This window comes from Argiope bruennichi, chromosome 7 (assembly GCF_947563725.1).
Source record: "Argiope bruennichi chromosome 7, qqArgBrue1.1, whole genome shotgun sequence".
NCBI lineage: Eukaryota > Metazoa > Arthropoda > Arachnida > Araneae > Araneidae > Argiope > Argiope bruennichi.
The window spans coordinates 67,439,754-67,455,055 of record NC_079157.1 but is presented as its reverse complement, the minus strand read 5'-3'; the positions used below and the strand labels follow the sequence as shown (position 1 = coordinate 67,455,055).

At 37.7% G+C, this 15,302-nt stretch overlaps 1 protein-coding gene across 1 annotated transcript; it reads left to right on the top strand.

Moving 5' to 3' along the window:
* Nucleotides 1–3,027: 3,027 nt before the first annotated feature.
* LOC129975406 (spidroin-2-like) lies at nucleotides 3,028–15,084 on the top strand. Its single transcript, XM_056088469.1, has 10 exons — nucleotides 3,028–4,048; nucleotides 5,437–5,700; nucleotides 6,550–6,681; nucleotides 7,643–7,843; nucleotides 8,943–9,074; nucleotides 10,090–10,134; nucleotides 11,256–11,474; nucleotides 12,247–12,585; nucleotides 13,439–13,816; nucleotides 14,672–15,084. The coding sequence occupies exons 1-10, from the start codon at nucleotides 3,040–3,042 to the stop codon at nucleotides 15,082–15,084; spliced, it is 3,132 nt and encodes a 1,043-aa protein (XP_055944444.1). The 5' UTR covers nucleotides 3,028–3,039.
* The last annotated feature ends 218 nt before the right edge of the window (nucleotides 15,085–15,302 follow it).

The following is a 15,302-nucleotide window of genomic DNA, read 5'->3' as shown; positions in this document are numbered from 1 at the left end:
TAAATTTTAAGCAGGCAGCCATGAAATTGCAGAAGAGGTATTATTGCTATCAGTACAATGAACACACAATTAAGCAGAAAGGTGATGCGTATGCAAATGTCAGGAACAAAACACCATAGGCGACATGAGTGTACGCAAAACGCGTACAGTCAGCGCAGGCGGCTCAAAGGAAAAGAAGGACGAAGGTGCAATTAAAGACATTCGCTGCAAGTGCAAGTGAATTTTTTGTGAAATATGGCTAGAAGAAATCACCTGGACGACTTCACACGTGGAAGAAAGATCGGAAAGCTGGAGGAGGATCATAGTTTGACCAGTGTATCTGAAGAGTTCAGAATCAACAAAAATGACATTTCGCGCGCTTGGAAAGCCCCAAACCATAGGTATAGTTGTTATAAAGGTTAGTGGTTACCGCCCTAGGAAAACAGCTACAGTGGATGACCGATATATCGTCCTGCAGGCGAAAAGAGACCGATACCAGTCAGCAAGCGCTACTGCTCAACAACTGTGTACAGCAACAGGGCGACAAATGTCGCGGTTTACTGTGGCCAGACGTCTTCCTAAAGGTGGCCTATTCGATCACCGTCCTGAACGCTGCATCCCTTTGAACGCTCCATCCCATCTGTTGGCCATTGGTGGTACCGTTTAAAATGATGTAAGGAGTACAAGAACTGGACATCTTATTAATAGAGACGTGTCCTCTTTACGGATGAAAGTCGTTTCAGTGTAACAAGTTATTCTCATCGCCAGTTGAAAAAGATCTGGACATGGTTTCATCCCAATAACATCATGGAAAAAGGGGTCTAGGGCTAGGGTGGTCCTGGAGTTGTCCTCGGGGAGGCATTATGCTGTACGGGCGGACTGATCTCACGTTTCCGACAGAGGTTCTGTATTTGGAGATTGCTATTTTAAGGAGGTGATCTTTCCCATGCGCGTCCGTTCCGATGTGCTATAGGACCAAACTTCGTTTTTATGTATGGCAATGCACGGCCACATCTGACTGCTGATGTTTAGTATCTACTGGAAAGTGAAAATAACATTCTCTCTTGATTTAAATCTCATAGAACATGTGTGGGATGCTTTGGGGCGACGCCTTGAGGCACGATTACATCCTCCGGAGAACATCCAACATCTGAAACAGATGCTGATTGAATAATGGGCACTCTTACTTCAAGAACTGTTGGACAATCTGGTGCTGAGAATGGAGAGATTGCACGAAGCAACCATTGCAATAAGGGGCGAACATATCCCATACTAAGGAACATCTATTTGTTGTTCTTCTTCTTGGACAGACAATCATGTGTTGCGGTACTATGAGTTCAATAAAGCCTTTTTTTTTGTTGTTGTTTGATTCCATACTATATGCATTGTATTCATTTTTGCGCAACTATGCTTTTGCCATCGTTAAGTACAAAACGTTGTCTCATGAAGTTACGACAAAAAAAGTACCTGTTGCTTAAGTTTTGCACATCAGTGTAACTTATATCCATAAAACTATAAACTTATATTGAAAAGTGCAAAATTACTGTTGTTTGTTTATGGTTTTTTTTTCAGAAGAAAATTTTGCCCTCGGTGATACGATTCTTAACTTGCTCATTGTCCGCATCCGTAGTCTTACAGAAAATTTATTTTCTTTTATAAATGCTAAAAGAATGTTTGTATTAAATTCTTCGACAGATGACAATAATTTCATTTTTCTAAAAATGGCAAATGTTTGAGCGATTTCTAAGATGCCAATATATATATTAAATCACGTAATCTTAGTTTGCTTATAAAAAGGGAATGGTTTACATCACAATTACATTTTTTAAAATTCCAAAATAGTGCTAATTAAATCTGTGTAATAAATTTTATCATTTTCATTAAAAATATTATTTAAGAATATTGTGATGTATTAACAAAAATGAGTGATGAAACGCATCAGCAAACATCCGACATGAAATATCTTTAAAGATTTTAATTAACTATGCATCTATTATAATATTTTGAAACAAATGGATCTGAGATATTGAAATTATTATTGTAGTAAATTTCCAGTTCTTTTTCAGTTTCTAGAAAGATAAGATATTTAGATAGTATTAGACATGTACTTTCATGCACACCACACAAATCAATTATTCTTCTAAAAAATTCGCTCTTTTTCTACGTCTCAATATTTTAAATGAATCATCAATTTGGCATCTACTAAGTAACTTGAGATTTCACGAACAAGTCAAATATCATAAAAAAATATATATAAATTATACTGATTCCAGTAAGAAAGACAATTAAAAAAGAATATTTTTCTAAGCAATCAAGAAAAGAAATTGATTGTTTAGATTTAGGTAAAACTATGCTTTTGAAATATAATGCTTTAAACCTTACAAGTAGATCCTCTCATAAAATTTGGGCAGTGAAAAAAAGAGCCTTGTGCACGACTTTCGCGAGAAAATTTTCAACTGTTTGTTTGAAATATATAAAAATTTGTTTTGTCTAAAATAGAAAAGGCTAGAATTTTTCTTTAAAATAATTCTAGAATTTTTCTTTGAAAAAGATCCTTATAAACGACTCTCCCGCGAAAATTTTCAACTGTTTGAAATATATAAAAATTTGTTTTATCTAAAATAGAAAAGGATAGAATTTTCTTTCTTTAATAAAAATGTCTAAAAATGCACGTTCCCATAGTAATTGCAATTTAAAATTTAATAAAAAATAATGAATTTGATGCACTTAATTACAAAATTACTCATATAAGGGAAATTTCTAAATATTGAACAAAATTGAATTCTTTTCAAAGAAATGGAAAGGTTTAGCATGGAAAGACCAAAAGTAATTTACAGTCACGCAAACAGGTGATATTCGAACGTCATCAGAAATCTTCTGATCATTCGAGCAAATTCCACAAAAACAGATAACGTTACTTCTTACTGTAAACTAGAAAATACGTCAGAGAAATAGGTTGCATATATTGAAATAGCTGACACTAAAACACGCAAATATATGATATAAAAAGGGGCAAAAGTGGTTGCAATGACATTCGGACAAGTTCCATTCTCAAAGAAAATGAATTGGTCAATTCGTCTTGCGCTTTTAGGTTTTGTGGTGCTCAGCACCCAAACTATTTTCGCTGCCGGACAGGCAGCAACACCATGGGAGAATACGCAACTGGCAGAGGATTTTATCATCAGTTTTCTAAGATTCATTGGACAAAGCGGTGCTTTCTCACCAGGCCAATTGGATGATATGTCTACTATTGGAGAAACGTTGAAGACGGCAATTGAAAAAATGGCTCAAAGCCGAAAAAGTTCCAAGTCTAAACTGCAGGCCTTAAACATGGCATTTGCTTCTTCAATGGCCGAGATTGCTGTAGCAGAGCAAGGGGGTCTAAGTTTAGAAGCAAAAACTAATGCCATTGCAAATGCCCTCGCTTCAGCCTTTTTGGAAACAACTGGCTTTGTAAATCAACAGTTTGTAAGCGAAATCAAAAGTCTAATTTATATGATCGCACAGGCATCAGCAAATGAAATTTCAGGTTCAGCAGCAGCTGCCGGAGGAGGTTCTGGAGGAGGAGGCTCTGGACAAGGAGGTTATGGTCAAGGAGCATATGCTTCTGCCAGTGCAGCATCTGCATATGGGTCGGCTCCACAAGGTGCAGGAGGACCAGCACCACAAGGATTATCCCAACAAGGGCCCGTAAGTCAAGGACCATATGGACCTAGCGCAGCGGTCGCAGCAACCGCAGTTGGAAGAAGGCCACAAGGCCCTTCTGCACCCAGTCAACAAGGACCTTCACAACAAGGACCAGTAAGTCAAGGACCATACGGACCTGGGGCAGCAGCAGCAGCAGCTGCTGGAGGATATGGACCAGGAGCGGGACAACAAGGCCCAGGTGGAGCCGGACAACAAGGGCCAGGAGGTGCTGGCCAGCAAGGACCATATGGACCCGGGGCAGCAGCTGTAGCAGCTGCAGGTGGATATGGGCCTGGAGCACGAGCTGGAGGTCCACAAAGTCCTATTGGAGCTGGACCTTCTTTACCAAGTGCACGAGGACCACAAGGACCTGGAGGATCAGGTAATAATACTATAATACTCATATAAAAACTTCCGTGTCAAAAAATGAAAGATAATTTCATATTGAGCATTTCCTGAAATATAGGATTGTGCTTCGGTTGCTACCTTTCTAGATAGGAAATCCTAAGATCTTCAACTGCAAAATTCGGCAATTTCGAGGATGATAATACGTTCGAGGGAATCTATGAGTGATGGAAATTTTCATAAAGTATAATTAAACTCAAATATAAACAAGACATTGGCAGATTTAACGGGACTTTCAGAATAAATGGAGGAATAAATTAAACTTCCAACTGAATTCATATAAAAGTCATATTAACGTGTTTGATTTAGTTGAAGAACATTTCATCCCTAAAATCAAACATTTTAAAATTTTATTAATATGATTACTAAAGAAACGTCATATTTATTATTGCTATGAAATAAAAACTGAAGGAGAATTTTTAAATGGGAAGAAAAAATTAATTGAAAAAAATTTTTAAACATTTTTGGTGATGCTTTTTGCTTGCAAAAGATCTTTCATTCTAATTGCGTGATATCTAAAAATAATGATGCATAATATAATGAGATGCGCATTCCTTGTACTGAGTGATAGTACTTGTTTACACTAATAACTATAATAAATATAATTTTTCCACACGGTCCTCCACTAGATCGGCGAATTGCTTGCATAATAAATACAACATAAATACGGTATAAGAGCGTTTCAATAGCAATTTGTATGATAGATTGCAGTTTAAAATTTTTATATTATGAAAGTATACAAACAAATTGCATTTAAGGTATATTGAGACAATTACACAGTAAAACCAGAGATAAGAAAATAAAATTATGCATTTTAATATTTCCGATATCTAAAAATTAAAATCAATGTTTCATCAACGGGTTTTCTAATTAGTATATATCTATATACCTATCTATATATATGGTATATATGATTCTGCTTGATATCCCAGAAATTTACTTTCCACTGCAGATTTCCCATGGTATTTTCAGCGTCCGTTGGAGATAGCAATAACATGATTATTTTTTTCATTGTCTCTTAATATTTCTTGAGAAAAATCTACTATCCATAACGTATTTTATTACAACGGGTTTTCGTGGAATGAATTAATAATGTCAACAAAGACTTAAAGTAATATGCCCTTTTCTGGAACGATTTTTCTTTCTATTCTGTAATTAACTTCCAAGTGTTTTTCTTTCCGGATCTCTCGCTGTTTCACCTTTTCCTGTTATTCAAGGATCATGCCTGTATTCTATATTCGAATGATATTTTAAACCTAAAACAAGAAAATGAATATAAGAGATTAATGATTTTAATAGGTGCTAACAATAACACTTCTGATGAATTTTTATTGTTATTTATTTTACATCCCCTATGACCTCTAGGAGCTGGATCACAGGCAGGACAACAAGGACCACGAGGTGCCGGAACTGGTGCTGCTGCTGCTGCAGCAGCTGCTGGTGCAGGTGGATTTGGACCAGGAGCAGGAGGTCAACAAGGACCTGGTGGTGCAGGACCATATGGACCTAGTGCTGGTGGACAACGAGGACCTGGAGAAGTAGGACAACAAGGACCTGGAGGTCAAGGACCCTTCGGACCTGGTGCCGCTGCAGCAGCAGCCGCAGCTGCAGGTGGATTTGGACCAGGAGGTGCAGGTAATGACTCTATAATGCTCGTATGTCATTCAACGAAAAATATAAATTCTCTTGTCGTAGAAAAACATTTTTTAGTGAATTCTGGATATTGAGCCCAACATAATAGTCTTGACTTTGCTCCAAATGCCCCCGTTTTCCAGGAGGAGTTCACTAAAATCGTTAAACAAAACATTTGACACTTTACATGCTTGGAATTGATGTTTGCTGAAACTTTTTCGAATATTTATTCCACGTAAAAATAAGCAGTATAGAGGCGTATTTAACGATATTTTCCCATAACGTAATGGAAGGTAAATAAATATTTGTATAATGTTATCATTAAAATCAATTTTTCCCGAGAGAGTGTTTTATTTTCGTAGTACAATTCTGTTTTTTGACTAATTAAACTTAATGATTAAATTTACAAATATTAATGTAATTGTTGCATTAAAATTCAGGCAGTCTCCACTTCCTTAGATAATTTTTAATATCTCTTAAAACGCATTTGTTCCTTTTAATGCATTTCACAATTATTTCTTTGAATCTATTAACAATGCTAACCGAAGTCTTAGAAAGATATTCGCTATGCTGTACAATTATACTTGCTGTTCTTTTATCCCATAAGAATGTTGCAATCCGAATAGCTTTCTGTTTAACGTCTTCATATTAAGCAAATATGAGAACTGTACGTTTTAAAGTGGACATTAGAGAATGAATATAAGCGTTTAAATAAAGATTTAAAATTTCAAGGTGTAAACCTTGTAATTCAATTATTTCTCCACTACACTGTAGGAGCAGGACCAGGTCAACAAGGACCAGGAGGTGCCGGACCCTTTGGACCTGGTGCCGCCGCAGCAGCCGCAGCCGCAGGTGGATTTGGACCAGGAGCAGGTGGACAACGAGGACCTGGACAACAAGGACCTGGAGGACAAGGAGGCTTCGGACCTGGTGCCGCTGCAGCAGCAGCCGCAGCTGCTGGTGGATTTGGACCTGGAGGTGCAGGTAAGGGTTCTATAATGCTTGCATATAAAACATCATTTCAAATTGCAAATATATTTTAAAGGATATTTTAGCGCATCCTGATTGTGATGATCATGCTCCGATTGCAACATTTGTACAAAAGAGGCACTTAAACTTGCTAATGTTTCGCTTTGTCATTTGGTGAAGGATTATTTACTTCGATTCTTTATTAAATGCAATTCAAAAGAGTTAAACAAGTTATTGACATACGTAACGGTACTCTTCGGATATATAGTGGAGGATAACAAATATTTCCCTCATCTTTATTTTAATATTACTATTTCATTAATGAGTCGTATGTAACTGTAATAAATCATTTTTTTAAAAATTCGAAATTTTTAATATTTCAATCGTTACGCTTAATTTAAAATGCTATATATATATTTCTACTTGATATCTTATAAATTTACTTTTCTCTGCAGATTTCTCATGGTATTTTCGGCGTCCGTTGGAGATAGCAATAACAAGATTATTTTTTTCATTGTCTCTTAATATTTCTTGAGAAAAATCTACTATCCATAATGTATTTTATTACAACGGGTTTTCGTGGAATGAATTAATAATGTCAACAAAGACTTAAAGTAATATGCCCTTTTCTGGAACGATTTTTCTTTCTATTCTGTAATTAACTTCCAAGTGTTTTTCTTTCCGGATCTCTTGCTGTTTCACCTTTTCCTGTTATTAAAGGATCATGCCTGTATTCTATATTCGAATGATATTTTAAACCTAAAACAAGAAAATGAATGTAAGAGATTAATGATTTTAATAGCTGCTAACAATAACACTTCTGATGAATTTTTATTGTTATTTATTTTACATCCCCTATGACCTCTAGGAGCTGGATCACAGGCAGGACAACAAGGACCAGGAGGTGCCGGAACTGGTGCTGCTGCTGCTGCAGCAGCTGCTGGTGCAGGTGGATTTGGACCAGGAGCAGGAGGTCAACAAGGACCTGGTGGTGCAGGACCATATGGACCTAGTGCTGGTGGACAACGAGGACCTGGAGGAGTAGGAAAACAAGGACCTGGAGGTCAAGGAGGCTTCGGACCTGGTGCTGCTGCAGCAGCAGCCGCAGCTGCAGGTGGATTTGGACCAGGAGCAGGTGGACAACGAGGACCTGGACAACAAGGACCTGGAGGTCAAGGAGGCTTCGGACCTGGTGCCGCTGCAGCAGCAGCCGCAGCTGCTGGTGGATTTGGACTTGGAGGTGCAGGTAAGGGTTCTATAATGCTTGCATATAAAACATCATTTCAAATTGCAAATATATTTTAAAGGATATTTTAGCGCATCCTGATTGTGATGATCATGCTCCGATTGCAACATTTGTACAAAAGAGGCACTTAAACTTGCTAATGTTTCGCTTTGTCATTTGGTGAAGGATTATTTACTTCGATTCTTTATTAAATGCAATTCAAAAGAGTTAAACAAGTTATTGACATACGTAACGGTACTCTTCGGATATATAGTGGAGGATAACAAATATTTCCCTCATCTTTATTTTAATATTACTATTTCATTAATGAGTCGTATGTAACTGTAATAAATCATTTTTTTAAAAATTCGAAATTTTTAATATTTCAATCGTTACGCTTAATTTAAAATGCTATATATATATTTCTACTTGATATCTTATAAATTTACTTTTCTCTGCAGATTTCTCATGGTATTTTCGGCGTCCGTTGGAGATAGCAATAACAAGATTATTTTTTTCATTGTCTCTTAATATTTCTTGAGAAAAATCTACTATCCATAATGTATTTTATTACAACGGGTTTTCGTGGAATGAATTAATAATGTCAACAAAGACTTAAAGTAATATGCCCTTTTCTGGAACGATTTTTCTTTCTATTCTGTAATTAACTTCCAAGTGTTTTTCTTTCCGGATCTCTTGCTGTTTCACCTTTTCCTGTTATTAAAGGATCATGCCTGTATTCTATATTCGAATGATATTTTAAACCTAAAACAAGAAAATGAATGTAAGAGATTAATGATTTTAATAGCTGCTAACAATAACACTTCTGATGAATTTTTATTGTTATTTATTTTACATCCCCTATGACCTCTAGGAGCTGGATCACAGGCAGGACAACAAGGACCAGGAGGTGCCGGAACTGGTGCTGCTGCTGCTGCAGCAGCTGCTGGTGCAGGTGGATTTGGACCAGGAGCAGGAGGTCAACAAGGACCTGGTGGTGCAGGACCATATGGACCTAGTGCTGGTGGACAACGAGGACCTGGAGGAGTAGGAAAACAAGGACCTGGAGGTCAAGGAGGCTTCGGACCTGGTGCTGCTGCAGCAGCAGCCGCAGCTGCAGGTGGATTTGGACCAGGAGCAGGTGGACAACGAGGACCTGGACAACAAGGACCTGGAGGTCAAGGAGGCTTCGGACCTGGTGCCGCTGCAGCAGCAGCCGCAGCTGCTGGTGGATTTGGACCTGGAGGTGCAGGTAAGGGTTCTATAATGCTTGCATATAAAACATCATTTCAAATTGCAAATATATTTTAAAGGATATTTTAGCGCATCCTGATTGTGATGATCATGCTCCGATTGCAACATTTGTACAAAAGAGGCACTTAAACTTGCTAATGTTTCGCTTTGTCATTTGGTGAAGGATTATTTACTTCGATTCTTTATTAAATGCAATTCAAAAGAGTTAAACAAGTTATTGACATACGTAACGGTACTCTTCGGATATATAGTGGAGGATAACAAATATTTCCCTCATCTTTATTTTAATATTACTATTTTATTAATGAGTCGTATGTAACTGTAATAAATCATTTTTTTAAAAATTCGAAATTTTTAATATTTCAATCGTTACGCTTAATTTAAAATGCTATATATATATTTCTACTTGATATCTTATAAATTTACTTTTCTCTGCAGATTTCTCATGGTATTTTCAGCGTCCGTTGGAGATAGCAATAACATGATTATTTTTTTCATTGTCTCTTAATATTTCTTGAGAAAAATCTACTATCCATAACGTATTTTATCACAACGGGTTTTCGTGGAATGAATTAATAATGTCAACAAAGACTTAAAGTAATATGCCCTTTTCTGGAACGATTTTTCTTTCTATTCTGTAATTAACTTCCAAGTGTTTTTCTTTCCGGATCTTTCGCTGTTTCACCTTTTCCTGTTATTCAAGGATCTTGCCTGTATTCTATATTCGAATGATATTTTAAACCTAAAACAAGAAAATGAATGTAAGAGATTAATGATTTTAATAGGTGCTAACAATAACACTTCTGATGAATTTTTATTGTTATTTATTTTACATCCCCTATGACCTCTAGGAGCTGGATCACAGGCAGGACAACAAGGACCAGGAGGTGCCGGAACTGGTGCTGCTGCTGCTGGTGCAGGTGGATTTGGACCAGGAGCAGGAGGTCAACAAGGACCTGGTGGTGCAGGACCATATGGACCTAGTGCTGGTGGACAACGAGGACCTGGAGGAGTAGGACAACAAGGCCCTGGAGGTCAAGGAGGCTTCGGACCTGGATCTGCTGCAGCAGCAGCCGCAGCTGCAGGTGGAATTGGACCAGGAGCAGGTGGACAAGGAGGAGCTGGACAACAAGTACCTGGAGGTCAAGGAGGCTTCGGACCTGGTGCCGCTGCAGCAGCAGCCGCAGCTGCTGGTGGATTTGGACCTGGAGGTGCAGGTAAGGGTTCTATAATGCTTGCATATAAACCATCATTTCAAATTGCAAATATATTTTAAAGGATATTTTAGCGCATCCTGATTGTGATGATCATGCTCCGATTGCAACATTTGTACAAAAGAGGCACTTAAACTTGCTAATGTTTCGCTTTGTCATTTGGTGAAGGATTATTTACTTCGATTCTTTATTAAATGCAATTCAAAAGAGTTAAACAAGTTATTGACATACGTAACGGTACTCTTCGGATATATAGTGGAGGATAACAAATATTTCCCTCATCTTTATTTTAATATTACTATTTCATTAATGAGTCGTATGTAACTGTAATAAATCATTCTTTTAAAAATTCGAAATTTTTAATATTTCAATCGTTACGCTTAATTTAAAATGCTATATATATATATTTCTACTTGATATCTTATAAATTTACTTTTCTCTGCAGATTTCTCATGGTATTTTCAGCGTCCGTTGGAGATAGCAATGACATGATTATTTTTTTCATTGTCTCTTAATATTTCTTGAGAAAAATCTACTATCCATAACGTATTTTATTACAACGGGTTTTCGTGGAATGAATTAATAATGTCAACAAAGACTTAAAGTAATATGCCCTTTTCTGGAACGATTTTTCTTTCTATTCTGTAATTAACTTCCAAGTGTTTTTCTTTCCGGATCTCTCGCTGTTTCACCTTTTCCTGTTATTCAAGGATCATGCCTGTATTCTATATTCGAATGATATTTTAAACCTAAAATAAGAAAATGTAAGAGATTAATGATTTTAATAGGTGCTAACAATAACACTTCTGATGAATTTTTATTGTTATTTATTTTACATCCCCTATGACCTCTAGGAGCTGGATCACAGGCAGGACAACAAGGACCAGGAGGTGCCGGAACTGGTGCTGCTGCTGGTGCAGGTGGATTTGGACCAGGAGCAGGAGGTCAACAAGGACCTGGTGGTGCAGGACCATATGGACCTAGTGCTGGTGGACAACGAGGACCTGGAGGAGTAGGACAACAAGGACCTGGAGGCCAAGGACCCTTCGGACCTGGTGCCGCTGCAGCAGCAGCCGCAGCTGCAGGTGGATTTGGACCAGGAGGTGCAGGTAATGACTCTATAATGCTCGTATGTCATTCAACGAAAAATATAAATTCTCTTGTCGTAGAAAAACATTTTTTAGTGAATTCTGGATATTGAGCCCAACATAATAGTCTTGACTTTGCTCCAAATGCCCCCGTTTTCCAGGAGGAGTTCACTAAAATCGTTAAACAAAACATTTGACACTTTACATGCTTGGAATTGATGTTTGCTGAAACGTTTTCGAATATTTATTCCACGTAAAACTAAGCAGTATAGAGGCGTATTTAACGATATTTTCCCATAACGTAATGGAAGGCAAATAAATATTTGTATAATGTTATCATTAAAATCAATTTTTCCCGAGGGAGTCTTTTATTTTCCTAGTACAATTCTGTTTTTTTGACTAATTAAACTTAATGATTAAATTTACAAATATTAATGTGATTGTTGCATTAAAATTCAGTCAGTCTCCACTTCCTTAGATAATTTTTAATATCTCTTAAAACGCAGTTGTTCCTTTTAATGCATTTCACAATTATTTCTTTGAATCTATTAACAATGCTAACCGAAGTCTTAGAAAGATATTCGCTATGCTGTACAATTATACTTGCTGTTCTTTTATCCCATAAGAATGTTGCAATCCGAATAGCTTTCTGTTTAACGTCTTCATATTAAGCAAATATGAGAACTGTACGTTTTAAAGTGGACATTAGAGAATGAATATAAGCGTTTAAATAAAGATTTAAAATTTCAAGGTGTAAAGCTTGTAATTCAATTATTTCTCCACTAAACTGTAGGAGCTGGACCACAAGCAGGACCAGGTCAACAAGGACCAGGAGGTGCCGGACCCTTTGGACCTGGTGCCGCCGCAGCAGCCGCAGCCGCAGGTGGATTTGGACCAGGATCAGGTGGACAACGAGGACCTGGAGGAGCTGGACAACAAGGACCTGGAGGTCAAGGAGGCTTCGGACCTGGTGCTGCTGCAGCAGCAGCCGCAGCTGCAGGTGGATTTGGACCAGGAGCAGGTGGACAACGAGGACCTGGACAACAAGGACCTGGAGGTCAAGGAGGCTTCGGACCTGGAGCCGCTGCAGCAGCAGCCGCAGCTGCTGGTGGATTTGGACCTGGAGGTGCAGGTAAGGGTTCTATAATGCTTGCATATAAACCATCATTTCAAATTGCAAATATATTTTAAAGGATATTTTAGCGCATCCTGATTGTGATGATCATGCTCCGATTGCAACATTTGTACAAAAGAGGCACTTAAACTTGCTAATGTTTCGCTTTGTCATTTGGTGAAGGATTATTTACTTCGATTCTTTATTAAATGCAATTCAAAAGAGTTAAACAAGTTATTGACATACGTAACGGTACTCTTCGGATATATAGTGGAGGATAACAAATATTTCCCTCATCTTTATTTTAATATTACTATTTCATTAATGAGTCGTATGTAACTGTAATAAATCATTTTTTTAAAAATTCGAAATTTTTAATATTTCAATCGTTACGCTTAATTTAAAATGCTATATATATATTTCTACTTGATATCTTATAAATTTACTTTTCTCTTCAGATTTCTCATGGTATTTTCAGCGTCCGTAAGAGATATTAATAACATGATTACTTTTTTCATTGTCTCTTAATTTTTCTTGAGAAAAATCTACTATCCATAACGTATTTTATTACAACGGGTTTTCGTGGAATGAATTAATAATGTCAACAAAGACTTAAAGAAATATGCCCTTTTCTGGAACGATTTTTCTTTCTATTCTGTAATTAACTTCCAAGTGTTTTTCTTTCCGGATCTCTCGCTGTTTCACCTTTTCCTGTTATTCAAGTATCATGCCTGTATTCTATATTCGAATTATATTTTAAACCTAAAACAAGAAAATGAATGTAAGAGATTAATGATTTTAATAGGTGCTAACAATAACACTTCTGATGAATTTTTATTGTTATTTATTTTACATCCCCTATGACCTCTAGGAGCTGGATCACAGGCAGGACAACAAGGACCAGGAGGTGCCGGAACTGGTGCTGCTGCTGCTGCAGCAGCTGCTGGTGCAGGTGGATTTGGACCAGGAGCAGGAGGTCAACAAGGACCTGGTGGTGCAGGACCATATGGACCTAGTGCTGGTGGACAACGGGGACCTGGAGGAGTAGGACAACAAGGACCTGGAGGTCAAGGAGGCTTCGGACCTGGATCTGCTGCAGCAGCAGCCGCAGCTGCAGGTGGATTTGGACCAGGAGCCGGTGGACAACGAGGACCTGGACAACAAGGACCTGGAGGTCAAGGAGGCTTCGGACCTGGTGCCGCTGCAGCAGCAGCCGCAGCTGCTGGTGGATTTGGACCTGGAGGTGCAGGTAAGGGTTCTATAATGCTTGCATATAAACCATCATTTCAAATTGCAAATATATTTTAAAGGATATTTTAGCGCATCCTGATTGTGATGATCATGCTCCGATTGCAACATTTGTACAAAAGAGGCACTTAAACTTGCTAATGTTTCGCTTTGTCATTTGGTGAAGGATTATTTACTTCGATTCTTTATTAAATGCAATTCAAAAGAGTTAAACAAGTTATTGACATACGTAACGGTACTCTTCGGATATATAGTGGAGGATAACAAATATTTCCCTCATCTTTATTTTAATATTACTATTTCATTAATGAGTCGTATGTAACTGTAATAAATCATTCTTTTAAAAATTCGAAATTTTTAATATTTCAATCGTTACGCTTAATTTAAAATGCTATATATATATATTTCTACTTGATATCTTATAAATTTACTTTTCTCTGCAGATTTCTCATGGTATTTTCAGCGTCCGTTGGAGATAGCAATGACATGATTATTTTTTTCATTGTTTCTTAATATTTCTTGAGAAAAATCTACTATCCATAACGTATTTTATTACAACGGGTTTTCGTGGAATGAATTAATAATGTCAACAAAGACTTAAAGTAATATGCCCTTTTCTGGAACGATTTTTCTTTCTATTCTGTAATGAACTTCCAAGTGTTTTTCTTTCCGGATCTCTCGCTGTTTCACCTTTTCCTGTTATTCAAGGATCATGCCTGTATTCTATATTCGAATGATATTTTAAACCTAAAACAAGAAAATGAATATAAGAGATTAATGATTTTAATAGGTGCTAACAATAACACTTCTGATGAATTTTTATTGTTATTTATTTTACATCCCCTATGACCTCTAGGAGCTGGATCACAGGCAGGACAACAAGGACCAGGAGGTACCGGAACTGGTGCTGCTGCTGCTGCAGCAGCTGCTGGTGCAGGTGGATTTGGACCAGGAGCAGGAGGTCAACAAGGACCTGGTGGTGCAGGACCATATGGACCTAGTGCTGGTGGACAACGGGGACCTGGAGGAGTAGGACAACAAGGACCTGGAGGTCAAGGAGGCTTCGGACCTGGTGCTGCTCCAGCAGCAGCCGCAGCTGCAGGTGGATTTGGACCAGGAGCAGGTGGACAACGAGGACCTGGACAACAAGGACCTGGAGCCGCTGCAGCAGCAGCCGCAGCTGCTGGTGGATTTGGACCTGGAGGTGCAGGTAAGGGTTCTATAATGCTTGCATATAAACCATCATTTCAAATTGCAAATATATTTTAAAGGATATTTTAGCGCATCCTGATTGTGATGATCATGCTCCGATTGCAACATTTGTACAAAAGAGGCACTTAAACTTGCTAATGTTTCGCTTTGTCATTTGGTGAAGGATTATTTACTTCGATTCTTTATTAAATGCAATTCAAAAGAGTTAAACAAGTTATTGACATACGTAACGGTACTCTTCGGATATATAGTGGAGGATAACAAATATTTCCCTC